Genomic DNA, 26,070 nt, shown 5'->3' with positions numbered 1-26,070 from the left:
ATACGTACAAAAAGGGAGTGGCCATGCATTCTAAGGAATCTTGGGGACAATGAAAATATCCTCTGTACCATGTACAGAGAGATGCCTTTGTGGACTAGTAAGCTGCACAGTCTTATTGGCAAAGCTGATTTCTTATTGCTACTCTGGATGCCACACAAAATTCTAAGCCGCCCTTCTATTTTCAATAGCCGGCTGTACATGGGCTATACAGCCCATGTACAGCCGGCTATTGAAAATAGAAGGGCGGCTTAGAATTTTGTGCCATGATTCCCAAGACTGCAGCATCCTAAGAAATATTTTTGTACTAAGCATAAACATCAAAGAGGCTGTAAAGTCTACTTACCACATGAAGAATTTTATTTTCTGTTTCATACACTGTGCAATCCTGTAACAACAGGAGGGAGAAGAAGGGGGAGAAATAGCATTTAGTATTTAATATTAATCAGCTTTGTCTCTGCTATGTTATGACGACTATCGGGGAAAAAAACATGTTACTCTGACCATGACTGATTGCGACTGCTGCATACAATGACTTACAAGAATAACATAAAGGTTATTTTGTGCTTTCTAGGAAGGGGGGGAAACCCTACTTTAATACAGTACAGTCCATTTAATTTGGCTAGATTTTTCTGGTTCTAATTTTTGCCAGTAAAGGAGGTTAATCCCATGTAGGGATCCCATTTCCCCGGTGGGGGTGGGGGATCCCCGCTCCCATCTTTTGTCCCCCTCCACCACTTACCTGGCCGGTGCGGGGGGGAGGCAAAGTAGGGAACAGGCCTCCTGGGCAAGATCCCAGGGCTGGTGCAACAATATCACTGACATCATTACACCACCCTGAGAGCATGCCTGTGCTTTGCAGTGAGCCGATTTGGGCCCCAGATAGGCCAAATTGGGCCCATCTGAGGCCCAAACTGGCCTGCTGCAAAGCACGTGTGCGCTCCCCAGTCTTGCCCAAAGACGTCATTATCTGGAAGGGGCATCCCAACAGCACCAGGAGGGCAAGAGGATTTGGCAGCCCTAATCCCATGTATTGGGGAGCGGGGGGCGGGGGCAGAGTCCAACTATGCAGAATGAAAACATGAAGAGGAAAATTATGCGCATGTCAAGGATTTTCCTGTAACGTAAGCAATAGCTAATGATTATATTAAAAACTTCGTTCAGGAAAGAATTTTTCATAACGTTTACTGTCATGTCTCATGAAGGGTAGTTCTAGAGATTGGGAGGATCCTCCCCTACCCCCACATATTCCTTAGTCTTAATTTCTCCGTGCTCTGGATTCCAATCCTCCTTAATCTTGGTTTTAAATAGAAGAATTTTTTAATATTAATGCCAACGTTGGAGCATGAACTGTTTCAGGTCATTTGCATCTTTGTCTCCTAATTTGCATACTTTCCCTGTCTGCGTTACAGATTCACATTCTGGCAAAACACTAAAAAAAGCAACCCGCTAAAAAAAGCAACGCTTGTGTTATTGTTGGCAGGGAAGCATGAAGATTCTTTTTCTGTGATGTTTTACCAATGAACGTGTGTGTTCCTGTGCACTGGTTCTCTTGAAGGAACTAGTCCACAGTTTGGGGTTGCTTTTGTACCCAGGCCTACTGCTGGATAAGCAGGCGGCAGCTGTGGCGAGGGGTGCCTTTTACCAGCTTTGACTGGTTAGTCAGGATCACTGGAGTAGGACTTAATTTTTTTTTCAGAAGAAATCTGAAAGCTTGTGAATTACATAGAAAGAAGCCGGGTCTTTGAGCATGCATATAGAACCCATATGTAGACAGTGGCCTGGAGTAAGGGCAGAACTGGACCAAGGGTTTTTGGTGCCCTAAGCAAATTGTCCTCATTCAATAGAAAGAAAAGTGAGAAGTCAACAACATTAAAATTGACAAGCTCTTCCAAAGCCATCCATGGTCCATCAGCTACAGAAGACCAGAGCAGAGCCAACAGATACGGCTACTGAGTGGTAGTGGCAGAGCAACAGCAGGAGGCGAGAGAGCAGGCACTTGGGCAAGGCTAGGAAGAAGATGGGGAAAAAGGATGATGGGTGGGAAGAAGCTTTCCTTCAGCCTTCAAGAGAAAGGCACACAAGAAAGTGGAGAGACTCCTTTTTAGCCCCCCTCAAAATCCGGTGCCTCGGTTTGCCTAGTGTCAGGTCAGCCCTGGATAAGGGCAGAGGCAGGATTCCAGTCCTTCACCACTGCACACATTCAGCAGGTCCGAGGCTGGCTGCAACATGCTATACTTTTCTGTATCTTCTAGAGACAGAGAAATTAAGACATGAAGCACTGTCAGTAGTTTCCAACTTGCCAGAAATACTGGTTAAAGTGTGTGTGTGTATAGGGGACGAATCATTTAAACCACATTTCTTGTTGAGAGAATTAAAAAAAAAATAATAACCCGCAGAACAAGCAAAAGGCAGGCTAATTTGGCATCTTCAGAGCATAGAAATGAGAGGCACAGTCAGCTTTGTTCCCTTGTAAAAGTTGTTAGGATTGCAAATAGCCACAAACACATTGTGACGCTTAATTACAATGGCTAGGCTCCAGCAAACACATAAAGACACTGTGCATGTGTTCACTTTTTTGGTTGTTTAGAAGGCAGGGAAATAGACACCGATGCAGCAAAAAAAAAAAAGAGAGAGAGAGACTCCCCTGCATATGAACTTTTTGAAATCATAACCACTGGTGTGAGACTCTACTATCTGTCACATACCAAGCAAATCACCTGATTGCATACTGATTTCAGCCTGTCAACCACTGGGAGACCAGGGAGCACGATATAGGGAGATGCCAGATGGCATGACTATTTCCAGGGAAATCCCAGAAGTGCTGTCATGCATCTCTAGGAATTGACAGAAACTCTATGGCAAAAACAGAGTTTCCAGCAATTCCTAGAGAGGACTGACATCATTCCATGCTTCTGCCTAGACTTTTCTGGCATTACCGTCTCCACCTCCCATTCCTTTACTTTCCCCACTACTGCCTCTGACATGAGATTATGTGGGATAGTATGGAAAGTCTTATCCATTTGCTAGATCTCTAGTGCCTTAATTCCCACTTGCAGGTCTCCACTTGATCCCGCAGGCATGAAATGATGAACATGCACGTGCAAGCCAGCCCTCAGAAACTGGGCCTGTCCAGGGGTCATTTCGTAGAAAAAGAGCTGGAGGAACTCATTAGCATAACTCATCAGCATATGCCACGCCCCTTGCCATCACCGGAAATGTGTCATTAGCATAACTGGTTTGCATATGCCACACCCCCGGACATCACCTATCCTGGCAGCTTTGGACCCAGTCCTGGCCATTCAGTGCCGAAATTGGGCCCAAAATGGCAAAATGGTCAGGATTGGGCTGCTGCTGAACAGGAGAGTGATTTACCACCCATCAGAGGCCCGATCTGGGCCGTTTCGGCCCCAATCCAAAATGAAACGGGCCCCAAATGGCCGAGAGTCAGGTGGGCAGGGGCACCTGCCATGTGACCTCTTTGGGGAACTGCTGGAACTGCATTCCTGCACATCCCCCCTCGAAATGAGCCCTGGGCCTGTCTATCGCCAGTAATGATGTGACATTTAAGAGCCCTGCTGACTCAGCCCAAGGGTCTATCTTGTCCAGCATCCTATTTCAAACAGTTGTCCAACAGGATGTCTCTGGGGAGTCCACAAGCAGGGCAGGAAAACAACCCCCCCACACACACACCATTGTCCTACCCCTAGCAATTGTTACTCAAAGATACATTCCCTAAGGCGTCCCTTAGCTATCATAACTAAACAGCATTAATAAGCTATGGATCTGCTTATTTTTTAAAAAAAGCTATATAAGCCTTTGGCCATCAGGACATCTTGGGGCAGGAAATGCCCAGTGAATTGCACTTGTTATTAGATTAAAAGGGCATATGTATACGTCTTCCCAAGGTGGAATTCAATCTCCCGATCGCCTGTTCCCTACTGAGCTTTATGGGCAGCTCAGAAGGGGATGTAAGCTGAAGGTCATTTTGCAAGTTTCAGAGGTGAAGAAAAACATGACTTGAGGTTGCTAGGCTACAGCACATACTCCCTAATTCTCTGCAAACAGCCAGGACCACAGATGGGAAAAGTAAGGAATGGGAGCAAAAATAGTGGTGAAGGCACAAATACAGGAAGGGGCACAATACAGGCAGGACTGAACCTCTTTTGGCATACTGGCTTCTACACTGAAAGATGTGGTTGTTTATTTCGGCAGGAAAGAATACTCCCCCCCACACACCCTTGATAAGACTAGACAGGTTCCACTGTACCACCTCCCCTAGGGCTGCTACGGTTTTATATCAAAGACACCAGCATTGGGTCAGTGCCAAACCAAGGCAAGAATAGGGAAGAATGAATTTCCCCTGTTCAGTACTTTTGTTCTGGGATTTCTCTGTTATGCATTTCACTCCTTCGTTCAAGTGAAACAAGAAGAATTTCTAAACCAATGCCACAGCTGTGTTAAGGGGCTGGTAGTTTGAGGATTTGCCCTAAGATCATATGACTTTGGTTTGTACTAGAGCAAAGTTTACAGTACAATCCTAAACAAAGTTACTCCAGTTTAAGCCCATTGAAATCAATAGGTTTGGACTGGAGTAATTCTGCTTAGGATTGCAGTGTTAGAGATGGCTGTGCAAGATTCTTAAGATGCTGTTTATATTAATGTTTAATAGCCATTCCTCATTATGTTAGTCTCTCTGTGGACCTGGAAATATTACAAGAAGGCCATTTCAAGGAGGGAAATGGTGTGTTTTTGGGGTGGGGGGAGAGTTATCGTCCTGTCTGCCAGCATCACAGCCCAAACATGCATCCATAGGACTCCAGCGTTACATCTAATTTGACAGTACTCTATCAGGATCAAAGCTGAATAGAGAAGCTGCTGAACGCTGTAGGCATAAATTCAGCAAAAATGGGGGAAACAGGAACTTTTTAATGGGCAGAAGTGGCTCGAAATGCAATGGGAAACATGCATTTCCTTGTAAACTGGTTATTGCCCAGTTCACCTTTGCAAAGGCCTCCATGGGAGTGCTGTAATACTACATGGAACCTCTGCCTATTTCACAGCTATGCATGTAACTCACACGCAGGTGGGTTTTGTGAGGATGATGTGCATATCACTGTGAAAGGTCACCACTCACCAGCGGATGCTATGAATCCTCCATTCTAGAGTTCAGCAACTATTTCCTTATTTAAGTTCTTTTAAAAAACATTTGTATATTTTTTGCCAACAGTTTCGATTTTTCTCACTGTGGACTTTGCAGATTCATTTCTGTGGCATGTGCATGTAGCATAGATTTTTATGTGCAGTTTCTAACAGGCAACATTTATACATACAATAGACATACAGTGCTGATTTACTGACACACAAACATTAATAAATAGCAGAAATTTCACACAAGGACCAAAAGAGCAAAGGGTTTGATTCCAAAAAGAGAAGCAAAACCAACATGGGGGCTTGGCGATCAAAATGATACTGATGAGAAATTGAAAAGAAAGTCCATTTGTTTCAGCCAACCTCCGGAATCAACCATGCATGGAAGCCTTTTATTCTCATGAACAGAGTTCATGAAACTGGAGAATTTCCATGAATGAACAGAATTCATGAAACAGCAGTGCTTGTCAGATTGAGCTCTCTTTGCCACGGTATCATGCTATGTGCACAGTTTACATCTATGTCAAAATATTTGCACTGCCTCGTATATTCTTTTCTACATCTTTCTTTCCCTCCTTTGTCTCAGTCTCACGCACAAAACAATCATATGACACATTCACAGAGATCTCTGTTAAACTGTATTTGCTTTGCTTTGTTTGTTCACTTGCAGACCTTGTTGATCTGCGCTGAAACTTATCAAGAAGCAAAAGGGAAAACACACACACACACAAGCCAAATTACATTCAGTTAAGTGGAGCCAAGAATAGATAAAGTCAACAACTTTCAATTTTCAAAGTGAAATGTATGTAGAATTATCTTTTGTATTTGTGTGCATTAACATAATAATTGGTCAGGAGAGTTCAGGTGCATTAATGCTTTCATTTCAGTCCCAAAGAGACATTTCTGATGTCTTGACTTAGCAGGAGTTTGGAAGAGATGGGGAATGTTGCATCCACGCAAATTCATCTATTATGCATTCACTTAAAATGTATCTCTGGCTGTGTTTGTTTTCCTTATTGCTGTGCGAGGAAAATAGGCAATCACTTGCCGAGTTTATTTATTTATTTAGCACAGATCTATTCTGCCCAACCTCCCAGGAGTTTAGGGCAGTGTCCATGGAACCCTCTCTGCAGTTTTACCCTCTACAAGTCAAGAAAGATAGGTCTGGCAGAGAGATGCTGTCTAGTCTAATGGTACTCAAACTGGGATTTGAACCCAGGGGTAATACTCTATCAACTGCAATATACTCCTAATATTTTTTCTATTCTTATGCAAGTGTGGCATAGTGAATACACTGGGGAACCCGGGTTCAACACCCTCCTCTGCCATGGAGCTAGCTGCATGATCTGGGGCAAGTCATCAACTCTCAATTTAACTTACCATGCAGGGTTATTGTGAAGGTAAAGAGGGATAACCATAGAGTTGCCAGGTCCCCCATTAGGGGTGGGGGATCCCCTGCACTCAGCTCCTTGCAGGGTGTCTGTCACAAACAGGGTCGGATTGATGGGGGGGTAGTCTGCCCCCAGCACCGCCAAAGAGGGGGCGCCAGGTGCAGCTGCCAGCTCCGGGAGCGTGCGGGCGGCAGGACAGGGGGTGTGCAGCAAGCCAGCTGCCCAGCCACCCGTGCTGTCTTTTGCCTGCCCCATAGGACAGGGTGGCTGGCTTGCCACACGCCCCCTGTCCTGAGGGGCAGGTGAATGGCACGGGCAGCCTCCCTGCCACTTGTGCTGCCACCGCCAGCTCCACGGCACGCTGGGACATCTGGCTTGCCGCGGGGTGGCACACGTTGCCCTGTGTGATGATGTCATGGAAGTGATGTCATCACGCAGCGCCGGGAGTGTGCGCATGCACAGCACACACAGGTGAGTGGCCAGTCTTCGGTTGCCCTGAGCGCCAGCAACCGTAGATCCAGCCCTAGTCACAAATATAAGTTCCAGACTGATTGTTGTGGGTGACTTCAATAACCACGTTGAATGTTCCATATCAAGGCAAGTCCAGAATTGTATAGCTCCCTTAACAGTCCTGGACCTCTCTCAAGTAGTATCTGGCCCCACGCTTGAACAAGGCCACACCTTGAACGTAACCTTTTGCGCTGAGCCTTTGAGGGAAAGTCTTCTTTTAGGATTAGAGATTTGGCCTGAACTGTGGTCTGACGATTACCTACTGAAGGCAATTTTGCATACGGCTCCGACATGCCACAGGAGGACTTGTTAAAATGGTCCACCCATGGAGGCTCATGGATCCTTTTAGATTCCAAAACTCTCTGAAGAATTTTAGAATTTCAAACACAGGATCTGTTGAGGCTGCAGTGGAAGCTTGGAATGTAAAGCTCCCTGAAGTCATTGACAAGAATGCTCCTGGTCAACCTCATTGCTGTATTCCTGTATTTCAGCGGTGTGCTTCTTTTCAAACTTCTGCCATGCATACCTTATTATATTGTTTATTGATTGTCCCAGCTGTTGATCACATGGACTTACACTGCGAAATTGGTCTTGGGTCTCAGTGAGAAACAAACTATAAATATAAATGAATGAATGAATGAAATATTCAAAAACTTCCATTTCACATCCCTATTGTCCCCCCACCAATAATTTACTATGATATCCTTTATGACCATATGGAAGACATGTCCTTCCAAGCCATCCATTGGTCCACCAACCTCAATATTACCTTCTTTGATTGCTGGTGGCTCTCCAAGGTCTCAGACAGGGATAGGGCAGTTAGGGTTGCCAGATGGGGTCTGGAGAAATATTGGATCTTGGGGAGAAGGGAACAGCACCTTTACTCTTTTTAGATTTGTACACTCACACAGTGTGCATGCACTCTCATCTGGCACAATACATCACTAACAGAAATGATGTCATTGTGCAGACTCACTTCCAGGCACCTGGGCTGGCTGGCCACTCCTAGGTGGTGCTGTGCAGCCACAGGACGCTGGCCAGGTGCCCGGGCTGACTGGCCACTGCTGCCAGTGCCGTACCACCACTGCAAGCCAGCTGAGCGTTTGGGCTGGCTGGCCACTTTCCCGTGCTGGTGACAGCACCACACAGCCACAGGAGGCTGGTGGCTGGGCTGGGAGATGGAGCAAAGGGGAGGGAGTGGGGGAATGGAGGGGGCAGATGTCTGGTATTTGGGGAACTTTCCCCGTGACAGTCCCCCCAAATACTGGACCATCCATGTGAAAACCAGACACTTGGCAATGTAAGGGGAGTCATATACCTTTCCTGAGATATGTCAACTGGAGATGCCAAAGACCAAGCCTGGGCATTTTTCTGCATAAAAAGCAGATGCTCTACCACCGAGTCGCAGTTCCTTCCCAAATGTAATCAGAGAGTCTACTTCATCAGTAGAATGAATAGGCATCTAAAGCAGGCTTGCCAACAGATGATGGTGAAGGGGAGGTCTGGCCTACTTCTGTGCCTTTAACAGTGGGAATCTGCAACCATGGTCAGATGAACAAGCTTTGTTAGGCACCCCAAGAAATACATTTTCAAGGGTGTTCTTAGGTAGACACATCACAAATGCATCCGGAAGGCTGGGGGAGGCAAGGGAGGGGAGAGATTCAGACTAGCTGGCTGGCTGTAACTGTCCCAAGCTCAGCACAGCAGGGTAGCTGTAGACAACGTGGTCGGGGGAAAAAGATATTCCCACCATGAGAACAGAAATCAGGAAAATGAACACACATAACAGCATAACAGCAACAATGAAAACCAGCGACATTTGGGAAATGAAAAAGAATGCTCACTTTTCATTCATGGGGACTGCAGGTTGCCGTTGTTGGTTCAAACCAAAATCTCAGCTCAAACACCAAGTAACACCTCCTATTAGGACCCACTAAAACAACACAAAAACACTGCACAAGTTTCCAAGTGTCATATTAGCAGTTTCCCGATACGCAGGAATGAGCAGGTGACACTGCTCACTGCAGGAGAGCAAAAATATCCCACTAGAGAGCTGTTGCACATCACCCAGCTATTGAGCTGACTCAAAACTTTACAAGGCCAAGACCCTCTGTAGCATGAGAGAATGACAGGTCTCCTTGAAGAAAGGAGGAATTTACTAATTCTCCAGATGAAATGCATTTCAGATATGAACTTCGTTGTACTAGATACATGGACGCGCATGTGCGTGCACATACGGGCTGAGAATCCTTTGGCTTTGTTTGAAATAAAAAGTTAAAAACCAGAAGCGTGAGAAAGTCACCTGGCCTGGTGCTTGGTGGATTGGGAGGAGCAGCTTGGTGGATCAGAACATAAGGGCATTTCTCTCAACCCGGCATATTAGTCAAAAGCAATAATGAGGCAGAAAATTTTGGATGTGCTCCAAATATTCTTGTTTCATAGACAAAGTTCCTATTATCTTGCATTTTTCTCTTAATAAATCAGTATGCTCATGCTGCCTTGACTGATCGTTTTTGAGAATGACATTTTGTTAAAAATGTACATTAGGTATCCTTCCATCTCTTCAAAGTCTAGACGTTGCCCAACGTGTTGGTGTTGCAACCCAATTACCCTAAACTTAAAGATACTATTAAGCAGGCTTTTTAAAAGGTAAATTTCCTAATACAGCAGTTTTAGAAATCACCGTAGCAGAGATCAACCCCTTGCAAGGTAAATAAATACAAGGTCCACCTAGTCATTGAGTAATTAAATTGTGGAATTTGCTACCAGTGGATGGAGGGATGATCATAAACACAGATGGCTTTCAAAGGGGATTAGACAGACGTATAGAAGAGAGGGCCATCAATGGCGACTAGCCATGGGGACTAAAGCACCATGCCAGAGGCACTAAAGCTCTGGATCCTGGTGCTAAGAGGCAACATCAGGGGGAGGCCTTAACCTCTATGCCTTGTTTCTTGACCCTCCTCATTGGCTGCTGAATGCAACAGGATGCCAGACGAGATGGACCACTGGTCTGATACTGCAGGGTCACAGAATCATAGTTGGAAGGGACCTCTAGGGCCATCTAGTCCACCCCCTTGCACAATGTAGGAAATTCACACCTACCCCCACCCACCGACTGCCCCAGTGATCCCTGCTCTAGTCTATACCCAGAAGATGGCAAAACACCTCCAGGATCCCTAGCCAAACTGGCCTGTGGAAAATTGCCACTTGATCCCAAGGTGGCGATCGGCATTACCCTGGGCATGTAAGAAGGCCACGAGAAGGAAGCACTGATGTAACCCATTCTGCCCTCCCCTTTACGATCTGCCCAGGTTCACAGAATACGTGAACCTCTAGATATGTTCCAGCTTGTCTATATCCTTCTTAAATTGTGGTGCCCAAAACTGAACGCAATACTCTAGGTGAGGTTTAACCAGAGCAGGGTAGAGCAAAACCGTCACTTCTCGTGATCTGGACACTATCATATACAGCCCAAAACCGCATTCGCCTTTTTAGCTACCGTATCACACTGCTGACTCATGTTCAGTGTATGGTCTACTAAGACTCCTAGATCCTTTTTGCACATACTACTGCCCATGCAAAGGTCCTTTCTATGTCCTTATCAGAAGAGTATCTACAAATGATCATAACGTGTATGTTGGTCTCAGGCAGTGTGAGGATCAGGGCATGGTAAATGCACTAGCATGTCCCTAACTTAAAGTGGGAAAATATTAGAAAGTGTGATTGCACCTTCAGGTTGTCAGGTCTTCTGGCAACCAGAGGAATATTGGGCGGGTGTGGGGTGTATGGGAGAGCAGTACTTACCTTGGTAATCCTCATGTGCATGCTTTCACCCCCCATGAAATGACATCTCTTCTGGAAGTGATGTCATTGTGGTGGGGCACAGATGCACGTGTGCCTGTTTGCCTGGGCTACTTGCCAGTGGTGGGCAATTACTGGGTGGCTTGCCTCCTCCCACTGATTGCCAGTAAACAGTGGGCAAAGAGACAAAGCACTGGGAGTTTGCCCGCCACCAGTGGGCACCTGCCAGCCTTATTATACCCACTGAAACTGCATCACACTTCCTGGGCCTACTTTTTGCATTGCATGTTGACTGCAAGCTCTTTGAAGCATGTTAACTCATCCACTGCATATGTAATTTCCATAAGACATCCTGATCCCTTGAGATTCATTAGAACAGAAATAAAAATAAATGAATTTTTAAAAGCCTGCTGTGACAGCCCTCCACTTGTCACCCAGCCAAACTAACACAGTGGGTGCTGTGCCTGCCAGCCCACTGTCTCGTTTTAAATTGGCAATGGTAGATCAAGCTAGATAAACCCAGGAGGAAAAAAATTATACAATGAGCAGAGGAGTAGCCTAAAGATAATAAAAGGAGTGACAGTTTTGAATTGCCCAGTTGGAGAAATTACCACATTCTTGGAGTGCGCTAGTTCAGTTTGAACCTTCCAGTTTCTGATGTGTGGTTTTTGTGCTCTGAACAAAACTGCAGTTGTCCTGACTGTACTAACCAAATTAAATGGAAATATCACTGCTGAAATTGATCTGGCTGGGCAGCAATTACATATAAAGCAAACGTATTGCTAGGGAACCCAGGTGCCCGCCAGTGGTGGACAACCCCCTGCCAGTTTGCCCACTTGCCCTCTAGTCAGTGGTGACCGACAGGAGGTTCTAAGCCACCAGCTACTGCCCGCTACTGGCAGGCACCCAGGGCACAAGCATGGCACGCGCACATTCCCAGCGGACATGCCGACGTCACTTCGAGCCAGCCAAGAGTGTGCCCCCACACTTCACTTGCAGCCAGTTTTGGCCCCAAAGGAGCTGATTCTCAAAGATGTCATTGTGCTGGGAACACACTCATATGAGAACCATTGTTCCAGTGAGTACAGCCCCGCTCCAGACAGGAGGGTATAGGGACCTGGCAACCCTACATATTGGGAATCTCAGCAATGGAAATGGGTGGACGTGACAGGGTCAGGCAGCTGGGGGAACACGCCCCCCCCCCAGGGGCTAGGCCCAGCTTCTTCTTGAGGCAGGCTTTAAAAGCAGCAGCAAGATGTCCTTTGGGGTGGCCAATGGAGTAGCGAGTGGGATTTGTAGGCCATGTGGCAGAAAGGGTGCTCTCAACCAGTTCCTTGCCTTGAGTGCATGAAGCTTCGAAAAAGTCTGTCATCATACTCACTTGTGAGTCCAGCATGTTCTTGGGGGAAATGGGACCTATGGAATCTAGACTTTTGTCTGGCCTGTCATGAGTCCTGGTGCTCCAGGCTACCCAGGAGCTGCTCAGCCCTGCCACAGTGAAACAAAAAGATATTTAATGGGGCATATTGGTATATCCCTACTCCCTCTGGAACTACTGATTTTTTTTTTGTCGTGTTATAGTGTAGCATAGTGGTTAAGTGGTTGGAGTGTGAGTCAGTCCTCTGCTGGTTCGATTCCCACTACTGCCATGAGCTCAGCAGGTGGCCTTGGGTAAGCCAGTTCCCCACCTATAATGATAACACTGACTTTGTTCACTGCTAATCTGTCTAGAAGAGACAGAATATATAAGCACACTTTATTGTTGTTGTTGTTGTTGTTGTTGTTGGATTTATTGTGAACTTTTAAAATCTGTCAGCCAGTTTGGTGGCCCTGATTAGGGCAGAAAGGCAGGGTTTAATCAATCGATCGATTAAAGATAGATAGATAAATAGATAGATTATTCCAATCTGGATCTTAAAGATCCTAGCCAGACCACAATGGCTTCCCTTGTAGCTGCCCCATTGCAGCTGATGTTCAGAGATACATTACCTGAACATGGAGGTCTCCTTTAACCATGGTGAAGAATCCCAGTCACTGGGAAAGAAGGTGTTTAAGATCACCCCGTTTGGATATCATCATGACTAACTGGAGAGAAAGATTTCTGTTTACACAATACTTGCATGCCATTCAAGAGAAGGAGGCAGATGCCTGGAAGAAAACTCCCGTTTGTTTATGGTGTCTGAATTGAGCTCCCACGGGCATCATGCCCGCATGGGGATTTGAGCTGGCGGTTCTTTGATCAAAATCTAGCGTTCTCATCACAACACTACACTGACTCTTCTTTTCATTTCTTTAGTCGGGCAAAAAGAAAGCAAATTTTCAGCTCCTGACTCTCTCCTACCTATTATCATGTGTTAACTGAATGTGACATTCCTTCCCAACCAGAGGCCTTCGCAGGAAACTGCTATTGAGAGAAAATCTGGCTCCTCACCCCAAGCTTTATTCCAAAGTATTCTACCTGCCAAGTTATCTGCTTCAAGCCTAACATTCCCTTCAGCTCTCTCTTTTGATTTTTTTTTTTTAATTCTTAGTCTGAAATGTCAGAATATTTCTTACAAACGGAAGAGATCTGACATAATTGCACAGTGACTAGAAGACAATCTGAGTCTGCTATTGAACTCTGCTCTTTGGGGATGTACTAACTTGCACAGGATTTTTTTTTAAAAAGAAAAAATAATGTTTAATAGAAAATATGTGATACATTAATAAGTGTAATGACAAGCTTAATAGGAGGCCTTCTGCAGCTTCAGTTGGAATCTCTAGCAGCATCTGAGAAATTAACACTCATCTGGGAGAAATGCTTTGATTTTTTAAAATATATGACCTACTTCTTGGGCAGCCTCAAAACTGTGCCCTAAAGCATAATTATAGGCTTAGTATTATAAAATATTTGAGCTTTTTCCCTGTTCCATTATTCTGTTGATGTATAGCTTAATAGGCTGGTGGTTAATTTTGGTGGAACCGCTGTCAAGCAGCACTGAGACAATGCTGTTGTCATAGCCAGTGTGGTGTAGGATTTAGAATGTCAGGCTAGGATTGGGAACACAACCTGGGTATGAATACCCATTCATCCAAGGCAGCTTGCTGGGTGACCCCAGGGCTCTCTCTCTCTCTCTCTCTCTCTCTCTCTCTCTCTCTCTCAGCCTAACCCACCTCTCAGGTTGTTATGAAGATAAAATGGAGGAAAAGAGATTGATGCACACTACCCTGAGTTCCTTGGCAGAAGAGCAAAACAAAATTTTACTAAATTCAACACAATTCAGACCGCAAATTTATCTAACTCTATACAGTGTCCTAGCAATGGCAGAGAAAGGCTCTTTCCAACACCTGAGACCCTTTAAGAGGAGATTCTAGGGACTGACCCTGGGGTCTTCTGAAGGTCAAGCAAGTGCTCTGTCGCTAAGCCAAGGTCCCTTCCAATTGGCCTCCTCTGGAGAGGAGCTCTTATGCTCACATTGGAGCTACTAAGAGCCAAGCTACAAGTGACGCCTGACACGGGTTGGACACTTGTCAGTTTCCCTCAAGTTTTGATGGCAAATGTAGGTGTTTTGGTCTTGCAGCTTGGCTCTCCATTTCATTGAAGTTTACAGAGCAGCAGTCTATGGGAGGGAGAACATGAGGTTGGGAGGGGAGTGCAGGCATCAGGCTCTCACCGGGCACCCCCCTTCCCCTCTGCTGGGTGTGTATGTGTGTGTGTGTATGTGTGTGTGTGGGGGGGGGTTTCTGTAAACTTCAATTAAATGGAGAGCCAAGCTGTAAGATCAGGATGCCTACATTTCCCATCAAAACTTGAGGTAAGCCGACAAGTGTCCAACCTGTGTCAGGCGTCACTTGTAGCTTGGCTCTGAGTCTCCACCCTTATTTACCAGGCAACCCTCTGCTTTCTAACACATTTGCTTCTATTATTTATGCCCCACTCCACCAACCCAGTGTTCTCTAGGCAACCTCCAAATAAAATAGTAAACACGTAAAACATTAAACAACCACCAAAGCTATTAGAGAACTACACTACAACTATCTAACCTAGCAGCTGAAAGAGCTTTTTAAACAGTTCTTTATAAAATAAGTCAAAAGCAAATCAGCGGAGAACAGAACAATTCAAATAGCCAGTCAGCATGAGTAGGCAAGTATAGCACTCAAAAAGAAGTGCTATAAGAAGGGATAACATAACAATCAGTACTAGGGATAGGAAGAACAATCACAAAATTGAATAGGAGGGACCGCCATAAAACTGGAGCAAAAAACCTTGCACAAAACTAGCACAATACGTGGGAAAAAACAGTGGCTTGGTCCAGACTAACCTTTCCAGACATGCCAAGACTTCTACTTGTGTGGCATGATTTCCCTACTTTCCTGTGGCGGCCTGAAATGCCCACTGAAATACTGTTTGAGGATGTGCCCCTCCACTAGGAATAGGATTTTGGAGTGCATTTTGGGCTGTTATGGGAGAGGAGAAGCGGGAAAATCACGGTCCATAAGTGAAAGTCTGTGCAGCCATGGAAAACTTAATGTGGATCCATTCCCTATGTTTATATCTGGCACCTAAAAATACATGCTGAGTTAAATTGACCAATGGACTGACTCTGCAATGGACCACTGGACTGACTCTTGATACATTTGTGTGTGTGTGTGTATGCGTGCATGTATGCATACACACATTTATTTATTTATTCATGTTACTTACAGTCCACTTTTCTCACTGAGACTTGGGGCAGATCACACAGTGTGAGTTAGTGCAGACAATTTCAAAGACATTTCCATAAACAATGGAATAGAGTGCTTAAATGCAAGTTTGCAAACGATTTAAACCAGCAGCGATCCAAAACAGAACTGAAGAAATGCTGAAATAGAGCATTAGCAATTCTAAGACTGGCATATTAAACAACATAGAAACTACCCGGTAGAGATCCTCGTGGGCCTGTCGAGGATGGACATGCTAACAATATATTCTGAGAGCTCCCTATATCGGTCTTCTCTCATCCGTTTCTCATCTCATCCGTTTCTGATGGAGAAAGGCTGAAGAAAATGAAATCATGAATGAGGCAAAGGCTCATCAAGTAAGGATTCCAAGGATACGGAAGAGTTCTGTTCTGCACTTCATGGTCAAGTACTCCTTTGAAGTTCCCTCTTTATTTCTACAGCGTGGGACTGTGCATGTGCACACGCACACACACACTTTGAAACACTCAATCAGCTTGCCTGGCAAGACCCCGGAGGCACTTTGCCCCTTCCCTAATTTAAAATACTTCAAATGGAATAGCCATTTTATTATACACGATTTCTGTTTAACTCTCAAAACACCGTAAGAAGAAAATCAATCACAGCTGGACTCCCAGCTCAGCTTTTGAGTCATTCATGCTACTCCTTCAATTTATGCATCAGAAATGCAACTGGAGCTTCCTTGGCAGCAAACCTAATTATTTCAGGTCAAAGAATAAAGGACTTCTGTTAAGGAGTGGTTCTGGACATTTCCTCTGTTTTGTAGAGTGGAATAAATTGATTTTAAAGAACAGCCTATGCCAAGGCAGAAGATTCCAACAGTTTCTATTTGATTTACAAAGCTTGCATACCAAGATTGATTGGGATTCATATTGCGTAACAGAAAAATCTATTTGCTTTCAACATTCACTTATTTAAATTAAGGTTCGGTGAGGTGGAGCTTTGTATCTAGCTGTATAGATAAAGGCAGTCTCTGAACACTTTGGGATACAGCCAAGATATTCAGGTAGTTGGACGCTCAATTAAACAGTAGAACTATTTACTTAAGCTTTACATTTAGAAAGGTTTACATTTTGAGGTTTATAAAAATGATCAATGGCATGAAGAGTGGACACAGAGGTCATTTTTTCCTCTCTGTCTCATTATGATGCAACTTAGGGCTCACAATGATATTGGTTATTGGTACACTAGGAGCAGACATCAGAAATTTCTTCACAGTAATAAACCTGTGGAATTCATTAGCCCGAAATAAGACGAAGGCAGCTGGCTTAGGGTGAAACTAGAGTAAATGCTGGAAGATCCAACAAGAGATCTCTAGTGTGTTTTTTAAAACTGCTAATAGCAACCAGTGCAGGGGGCTCCATTTTGGTTGGGGGGTGTGGTATGGAGGGAGATTTTTCACTCTTCCTCCACATGCATTGTTCCCAACAACAAAGGGCTCTCTATTTGCCCTGCTGCTGAAAACATACAGCTTATCTGTATGTCTGCGTGTTGCCCCCAGTGGAGTTAAATAGCAGCTCCAAGGGGCACGAGATCAGAAAAATGGTGCAGGGCGGAAAGGGTTAACACGTCTTCTATATCACACCCCTGATCTGAATGGAAACCTCTCATGGCTATCATGTGGCAATTAAAAATGTTTTGGAGCTTCATTCATGGAGCCTCCTGGCTGCTTCTTGCCTGGTTTGACCCTCAACTCTTAGAAAAATGGATTGCTAGAGGATAGGTGTATTCTTGACTATTAGTCATCTTAGCCGAATGAAACGTTCATTTACACAACCAGTCGACCTCTAAGCACCAGATCTTGTGGTCAAAAGACAACTACCACCACCATCACATCTGCTTGTGAAATTCCCAAAGTACCCATGCGGGACACAGAATCAGGAAGGAAGACTAGAGGCTCTGCGGGATTTGTTCCAGTTCCACCAGGCCTGTAAGACTGAGATGTTCCGCCAGGCCTATGGTGGTGGTTGAGGTGTGGGCGAACTGCCCAGTTGGCCTCTCTGCTGCAGCCTCTGGTCTGCTTGTTTCACATGCTGGCAACCTGCCTGGGCTTCCTCCATGATACTGGTGTGTGGGATGTATTTTGGTGAACTATCACATGCTGCATTTTAGATTGTGGTTTTAGCTTTTGCACTGGAATTATGAAATTATGCATTTTATCTTTTATTGTGCATTGTTATTTTAATATATTGTACCATCATATAAAGTTGTGACCCACCCTGAGCCTGCTTGTGGGGAGGGTGAGCAAGAAATCTAATAAATTACATTAAATAAAATCAGGGGTCATTTCATAGGAAAAGAGCTGGAGGAACTCATTAGCATAACCATCAGCATATGCCACGCCCCTTGACATCACCAGAAATGTGTCATTAGCATAACTGATTTGCATATGCCACACTCCCTGACATCACCTATCCTGGCTGTTTTGGACCCAATCCTGGCCATTCAGGACCGAAATTGGGCCCAAAATGGTAAAAAGGGGCTGAAAATGGCCGAAAAGGGGCCCAAAACGGTCAGGATCAGGCCGCTGCTGAACAGGAGAGTGATCCACCACCCATTTTGGCCCCAATCCAGGACGAAACGGGCCCAAAATGGTCGAGAGTCAGGTGGGCAGGGGACCTGACATGACCTCTTTGGGGAACTGCCGGAACTGCGTTCCGGTGCATTCCCCCTCGAAATGAGCCCTGAATTAAATTCCTCTGATCTAGCAAGGCAGGTGCTCTTACAATAACATGCCATTATGCAGAACTCAAAAGACGTGGAAGGTTAGTAGCTGCAGGAAATATAGAGGTTTGGATAGGTGGGAAAGATTGAGACTCGGTTTCACAGTGTCTCTTCAGCTAGCAACTTGGGGGAATTCATTGCATGAGTCACTAACCAAACTTAGGCCAAAGAGGAGAATTCAGTTGCAGAGAGACTAGCCATTTACTCTAAGACGCCTCTTTGGCCCAACTGGCCAGATTGGGCCAGGCGACTCTTCCTGAGCCCATTATAAGCTTTAGGGTGAGGTCTGGCTTGCTTGCAAAAGATCTTGGATGTTTGTTCTTGCGAACAGGGCAGATGGCTTTCCCCTCCAGCTCCTGTACAAGGTCCAGGTCTGAGAGCCAGGGAGAAACCAGTGTGCTTTTTCCATACAGGAGAAAGTTTTACGAGTAACTTCATGTAAGATTAACCAATTCTTACCTGCTGCACTATGGTTGTTAGTTCCAGGCACAGTTGAACAATGTTATTTTTCAACAGAGAATATTCTGTCACACTGACAAATGGAGACCTATCAAGAAGGAATTTAAAAAGTTATGAGCATTCTCATTCACGACACCTGCAAAGCAGACCAGCACACTATAATGAATCTGTACTACTCATATTTCCCATAAGCAGGCTATGATTAATGAATGTGGGGCTGATGGAAATACACCAAACTGTTCAAAAGTTTCTTCTAGAAAACTCAGCAAACTGGTTTCACTGATCTTCACTCTTGAGGTCTAGTATCTGCACTGGTACTTACCACAAAGCTCTAAGCAGAAGTTAGAAGGTGGGTCTAAACAGGGCTTTTTTCTGGGGAAAGAAGTGGTGGAACTCAGTGGGTTGCCAGCAGAGGGGGCAACTCTTGGCGGGAGGTGGTGCCCCGGTACCACATGCATGTGTGCAAAGTGCATGCATGCTCCCAGGACCGCACAATGACATCACTTTGGGTCAGCTGGAACACAGGGGTTGTTTTTTAAAGTTTAAATTGCCCTAGGAGAAAATGGTCACATGGCTGGTGGCCCCGCCCCCTGAACTCCAGACAGAGGAGAGTTGAGATTGCCCTCCGCGCTGCTCGGTGGTGCGAAGAGCAATCTCAACTCCCCTCTGTCTGGAGATCAGGGGGTGGGGCCACCAGCCATGTGACCATTTTCAAGAGGTTCTGGAACTCTGTTCCACCGCATTCCAGCTGAAAAAAAGCCCTGTATCTAAAAAGGTTTTAGGACCTTACTTGGGTACTGTTGAGGGAGACCACGGAACTAAACTTGCCAGTATTTTAAAAATAGGAACAACAGCCATGTAAGGCCTGATGGGCATAATCACACATTAGGAAATCTTTGTGTCCTTTATGGGTCCCAATGAGAAACATGCTGTGGGAGCTTTGTGCTCAGACCTTAATTCCCAGGCACACGTTAGCCCAATCTGGACCAGGACCACGGAATGTGGGGACAGTGCACCTAAGCCCCTGCTGTTTTCCTGACCTGCTATTTGTCCTGTTGGAGCTGCTACTGGCTCTGTTGGAGAATTTTGCCACACAGCACATCAATACATGCAAGTTTCCTTAATGGGACAAACAGCTGCTCCCTGGGGCCATTTCAGGTCAGGAAGTCAGCATGGAAGGGAGCACATGAGACCTCTGTCTCAGTATGATGCAGTCCCAAACCAAGTTGGCCTATGCATCGCTAGGAACAAAGTTCTGAGTATGGAAATTCCAGAGCATGTCAGTTGACAGGGCTTGTGGAAGACATGCGAGGAACAGGCGGACTTTGTAACGTGATCGGGCCCTTAGTTTGGATCAGGGTCATGCAGGGAGGGGCAAGGGGGGTTAACCCTTCTCCACATGCAGTTTTGCAGTTAGGCCTGGAAGTGAAAAAAGTAACGGTTTTGCTTTTTTTCTTTTTCTTTTGCAAGGCTAACAGTGTATATGTTAGAATATTAGCTTTGATTACATGGAAAGGGAGAGCTAAACCCTCATTTCCCACTTACACACAAAGCCTCAGTCAAGTTGACATTTCATTTTTTAAAACTCTGGGAAGAACTTGCAGCCTCTCATCTAGTCAGATCCTTGGACCAAAATCTATAAGGATTAGATCCAGATTAAACAGCATGCATTTATTTATTTATATCCCATTTTTCTCTCCAGGTGGGACTCAAAGAGGCTTAGAACATCATTTCCTCCTCCATTTCCTCACAACAACAACCCTGTGAGTTAGGTCAGCCAGAGAGTATGTTATGGGCCCAAGGTCACCTAGACAGCTTCCATGGTAGAAGTGGGGATTCGAACCCAGGTCTCCCAGGATCCTAGTAAGGATTCGGACCCAGGTCTCCCAGGATCCTAGTACACCCACTATGCCACACTGACTCTCAGCTGGCAGTCTCCACCACCTTTGTGACTTTCCACAATCCCTCAAGAGGAGCATTTCATAGAGATCAGTGGGCTGCAGTGGGAGAGAGAACATGGGGAATACACATGGAAATTTTAGTCTGGATCCAGCCCCATATCTATGGACATACAGGTACAGGTTGTAGTTCCATGGAAGAAAAAATGCCATAGCACGCATGTGTGCACACACCTGTCTGAGGCTCACACTTGGTCTATGCCCACAACAAAATTACATAGGTGGGAATTAAATTCTGAGCTAGTCCAGCTTTTTTTCAAATATAGGAAGAAAGGAAGGAAGGAAGGAAGGAAGGAAGGAAGGAAGGAAGGAAGGAAGGAAGGAAGGAAGGAAGGAAGGAAGCGTCCACACAAGTAGCAAACTAGTACAGAATAATAACTATTACTTTACTCCCTAGAGATTTTTAAGCAGTTTTGTTTTATAGAAGTTTTCTGAGCTTCCATGAGAACATCACTGAGAGGCAGGATAGAAATACTGTCAGTAAACAAATGAATAGTAGAGAACTAGCCAGTTTAACTTATATCACACAAACACATAAAGGTGTGGCTATGGCTGATTCCGCGCACGTTGGATAATCCACTTTCAATGCACTTTATCAATCGTTTGAGGTGGATTTTTTGTTCCGCACGTGAAAAAATCCATTCCAAATGATCTATAAAGACGATTGGAAGTGCATTATCCAATGTGTGCAGAATCACTCTATGTCAGACCAGTGATCTATCGAGCTCAGTCTTATCTACTCTGAGTGGCAGCAGCATTCCAGTGTCTCAGACTTGGGTCTTTCATATCTACTACCTGATCCTTTCAGAACCAGAATATTTATTGCATGCAGCCAAAGGCCATAACAATCAAGCAAATAAAACACAAGCAAAACAAAAACACTAAATGATAAAACTATGATGTTAAAAAACCACATAAAATACATTAAAACACACAAGCCCCTTCTTTATACATAGATGCAGGAGTCTCAACCATTAAGCACAGCCCGAGCCCTGATTTTCTTAGCTGCCAGGGCAAACTGTGCTATTCTATAAGAAATATGTAGATCCAGGTTGGAAAGAAGGGGGGTGGTAATTTTTCCACCCTAGGGGAAAAATCTCTGTGTTAAAAGATTTCACTAAAGAATTTATTTCTGGGCTCTGTATAAAAAAGAGCAGAACAAAATGCAGTATGGAATGTCTTTAGGGATTGATGCTCCACACATACAGAAATGAGCATCAATTGGTATTTGTGTGTAATGACTGTCTAGTACGGCTGAGGGCATGGTTTGAAACCTTAGAGGTTAAAGCCATTCAGAGACTAGGAAAGGTGATTTTGGTCAAATAAGAGGCTCTGCCATGGTTCTTCTTGAACAACTTGAACCAGGGAGAATATTTGTAACAGAGAGTTGTACTTCTATTCAATGTAGCATCTATCTTAAAGATCCAGTCTCATATATTGAGATAGGGCAAGGGGACAGCGTGAAAGTCATCTGCTAGAGAATAACAACGGAGGATATTGTTAAAGCCAGAGGAGTTCCAGCAATGATGGTGAACACTTTATTCTCTGAGCTCCATCTTACAACACTTGTAACACACCTAACAAACATTGCGGAGGTACTGTGGATAAATATTTTCATCTAGGAAGATTCTGGGGACAGGTTATTTCGTCCTGGAAATGCTGTGGCTGTGGCTGAAACTTGCTTCACCAAGCCGTAGGCCCTGTCCCTAATAGATTAGCTTGCTTTCTTTATTTGCAAGGTCTTTTTTAACACAGCAGGGAATTCAAAAAGAGCATCCTTTACTTACAGCCAAAGTGGTACAATCCACTTTACCACTTTCGGATTCAGAATCTCAGTCACTATGGCTGGCAAAGATCTATGCCAGGCACCTTGATGACTTATCCCCAGTACAGGCCTAAACAGTGCTTAAGCTTGAAAGTCCTTTAAGCTTGCAAAACTCTTTATGGTTGTAAGAGACAGGGTCAGGAATGAAAAACACAGCCTAAAATTTATATCAGCCCTAACCGAGGAAAAAACTTGTTTTCCAATTTGATAAATGACCATTCAGCGGTCTGTGCTCAATTACTGCTTATCAACACCAGTGAAGAACAGATAAGACTGTCCCCTCAGAGTCACCTTTCCGTGACATGCAAATCTATCCACTTCAGCGAGGTCTGAATTCATCACAGGAGGGTGGAACCAACACTACATCCCTGATTTCGGCAAACATTTTTGGGGGGGCAATGCAAGAAGAAAAAAAACTTTTCAGCACTCTGCAAAAAAGACATTGCCTTCACATTTGGCCATGTTACCAAGTATAAATCTAATTGGTTGTGCTTTTATTTGCTGGGGCACCCTGTATCATCATTATATAGCACTATGACAGCATCCCATTCTCAATTCTCAATGTAGTCCTCTTTTGGGTGAAGGTACCCATGATGTGACTAACTCAGAACAGGAGAAGACATGGCAGTTGAATAGGGAAAGGTAGCACAGAAGGAAACAGCAGCCAAGGAAGTAATGGTATCCCCTTGTTCACTGTGACCTCACTCGAGCACAAATTTACAACACTGAAACTGAATGTTGTAGGAAGACCAAAATTTAATATCTCAGAAAGGTTCAAAACTAAATTACCTGTCTAGCCAGGCAAGCAAGTTCTTGGCAGCACCAATCAAGTCAACCACAGAGGTAAGAAAATCATTTGGCAGTCTTCGGGAGGCCCTGCCATCATAATGGCCACTCCTCCTTCTACCCGTTATGAAGTTCTGAAGGTTTTTGGCCGAGGCGTTCAGCTTGTGAGAGAGTGTGCGCAGGTTCTCTGTCTCCAGTCCATAGTTCTGAAAGCAAACAAGAAGTCTGGTACAGTTTTCAAGCAGGAACCCAAACAACGGCAAACCTTTAAAACCTGCTTTGATTTCATCCCACGACCCACAAAACCCAAATTTATTTATGGACTACCTTGATACCCGTGCTTTGCTACAGTATTTAACTACTTTAAATCCAGTTATAATACTTATGGGTCTGTAACATTTTTTGGTGTGTGTGTGTGTGTGTGTGTTTTAGTTGGTTTTGTAGTATAATAGCATAGTACCCAAGCTTCACAAAGGTGTTTGAATAAAGCGAAGCATGTTATCCCTATTCAGGAGTCTTGTATAGTTTTTCTTCAACTATCTGTAGTTTCCTTTACCTGATTTTTACCTCACAACACTGAGTTCCACAGCTTGACCAATCAGAGAGAGCGGGGTGCAAGCAGGCAAGAGTCTGACAGCCCCACAGGAAAGCCAGGCCCCACGGGGAGATTGGCAACTCTAGTGAACTTTTAGGAGAAGACTGGGAGGTGCATTTTACCTCAGGACACATTCAATGACTCTCAACAGCAACTGCATATTGTTTAGAATGTGGGGGGTGAGGACCAATCAGGCCGCATACGCAAATGACCTCTGTGTTCCAACTGTCTTGGGGAGGGGGGGATGAGGTGTGGAATGTTGTGAGCCCCAATCAGCCTGCATATGCAAATAATCTTGAAAGGCTGGCCCAATCAGGGAAGAGTGGCTGAGCTGGTAGTGGGCAGGGCACAAGCAGGCAGCAGCCTGTCAGCAACACAAGGAAGCTGGATCCCTTTGGGGAAACACATTTTACCCCTTTTTACTCCCTTAGGGGCGTATTTCTTAAAATTCCTTTTTAGTGGGTATTTATATAATGAAAGGAATGTTCTCCCCAAATTTCCTATTTCTAGGTCCAGGAGTTTGGGCTGGGCATTGATGAGTCAGTCAGGACACTTGTCTTTATATGGATAGATTTTTAAGTATATACCCTGAAGCACCACAGACTGTTAATAGCTTTACAGAAATGAAACCATTTTTTCATGCCCAGTGCTTGCTGTCTTAATGTCATGATGGCAGGGCATCTGACAAATTGGACATGAAGTGAGGAGAGATCCTGTCTGGCCCCCAATACAGACCCCAATACCAACTTGGAAGAAGAGACCAAATAGAGTCTTCATATGGCCCTTGGACACCTGCAACTCAGCTCAGGAAACAGCAGGCCAAGAAAAACATAGTACCAGACCAAAGGCTCAGCAGCACGGACCACTCGAACAGATAGACTGACTTCTCTGTGGGGCATCTCCTCGAGCTGCACAGGATGTTAGGTTAATCCAGCCTGCCTAACCTGAGATGGCAAAAAAAAAAAAAACAGCCTCTGCCAGGAAACACAGAAAGCTGGAGTAGTGCCAGGCTCCAAGCCTGAAAACAGGTACCTTTTAAGAATCCATTCCGCAGCAGGAAAGGGTGGGCCTTTGAGGCCGCACCAAGATATAAGATATTGGAGTCAGTTGCATGCCTTGGAGCTATCCATGGTTCTGCAAACTTCCTGTGCTGATACCCACTCATTCCAGTCATCCATACAGCTGACCAACTGCTGATCTATTCTGCTGGCTCTTCTCCTGTCCATCCCACACAATTCTAGCTGTCGCCAGTATTGTCCAACCTGCACCATGCTCAAGCCACCATGATAGGACAATTGTCCTCATTTCCCATTTCCCCTCTATAATATGTGTGTATGTATAACTTGCTGCATCTTAGAAGCTATGCAGGGTCCACCCTGGTTAGTACTAGGATGGGAGCCCACCAAGGAAGTCCAGGGTTGCTACCCAGAGGCAGGCAATGGCAACCACCTTGCCTTGAAAACTCCAGCAGGGGTCGCTATAAGTCAGCTATGATTTGACGGCACTTTCCATCACCACCACCATATAACATATAAATGTAACAAGTTACATTAATCCCAGAGACCTTAACTCCAATATCTCCCCTATGCGTTTTAATTTTAGAAGCCCCATCAATTGCCACTCCAGTATTTTTATATCAACACCCCAAGCCTAAACTTCCCAACTCCTCTAAATTTAGGAATATCCACTTGCAAACAATCACTCAAATGTTTTCAAAGTGCATTATCCAAGGTGTGTGAAAACAGCCTCATGAGGACAATTACTGATATTTCCCCTGACACTGAAGGCAAATCACAAATTAATAGGATGGTTCAAGAGGAATGTAAACAGCACAAAATTCAGACAACACAGTGTCTTCCCCTTCTGTAACCCTCCAGTACAAGGTTTTTTTTACCGATGAATGCCTCAACGGTACACAGCTGCATATTGGATTGTCCCTAGAAAAGGACAATCCAATCTCATATCAGAATAATAAAAGATAGACTCAGTCAATTCATGTCTTCACAGTAGATGTTCATACTCATTGTCTGACTGATGGTCTCTCCAGCCATGAAGCACTTGTGGGCAATGAGACACAGAAAAATAAGATGAGCAGAGGCTTTTTCTTGGAAAGGATCTCGAGCTGTAAACCAAGGGTTATTTTCTCTATGT

General features: G+C 44.8%; 1 protein-coding gene across 1 annotated transcript in view; it reads right to left on the bottom strand.

The window, feature by feature from the left end:
• Positions 1 to 26,070, bottom strand: part of LOC129341262 (connector enhancer of kinase suppressor of ras 2-like) — a 531,721-nt gene that overhangs the window by 264,697 nt on the left and 240,954 nt on the right. The window contains exons 3-5 of the mRNA XM_054996377.1: positions 23,328 to 23,530; positions 18,756 to 18,843; positions 344 to 385 (exon numbers count right to left, since the gene is read on the bottom strand). Of these exons, the coding sequence (XP_054852352.1) occupies positions 344 to 385; positions 18,756 to 18,843; positions 23,328 to 23,530 (333 nt within the window). The remainder of the gene's footprint in view (positions 1 to 343; positions 386 to 18,755; positions 18,844 to 23,327; positions 23,531 to 26,070) is intronic.

The sequence above is a fragment of the Eublepharis macularius genome, chromosome 13 (genome assembly GCF_028583425.1).
Source record: "Eublepharis macularius isolate TG4126 chromosome 13, MPM_Emac_v1.0, whole genome shotgun sequence".
Lineage (NCBI taxonomy): Eukaryota > Metazoa > Chordata > Lepidosauria > Squamata > Eublepharidae > Eublepharis > Eublepharis macularius.
Note: the sequence above shows the minus strand (reverse complement) of the source record. Positions and strands in the feature narration are given on the sequence as shown.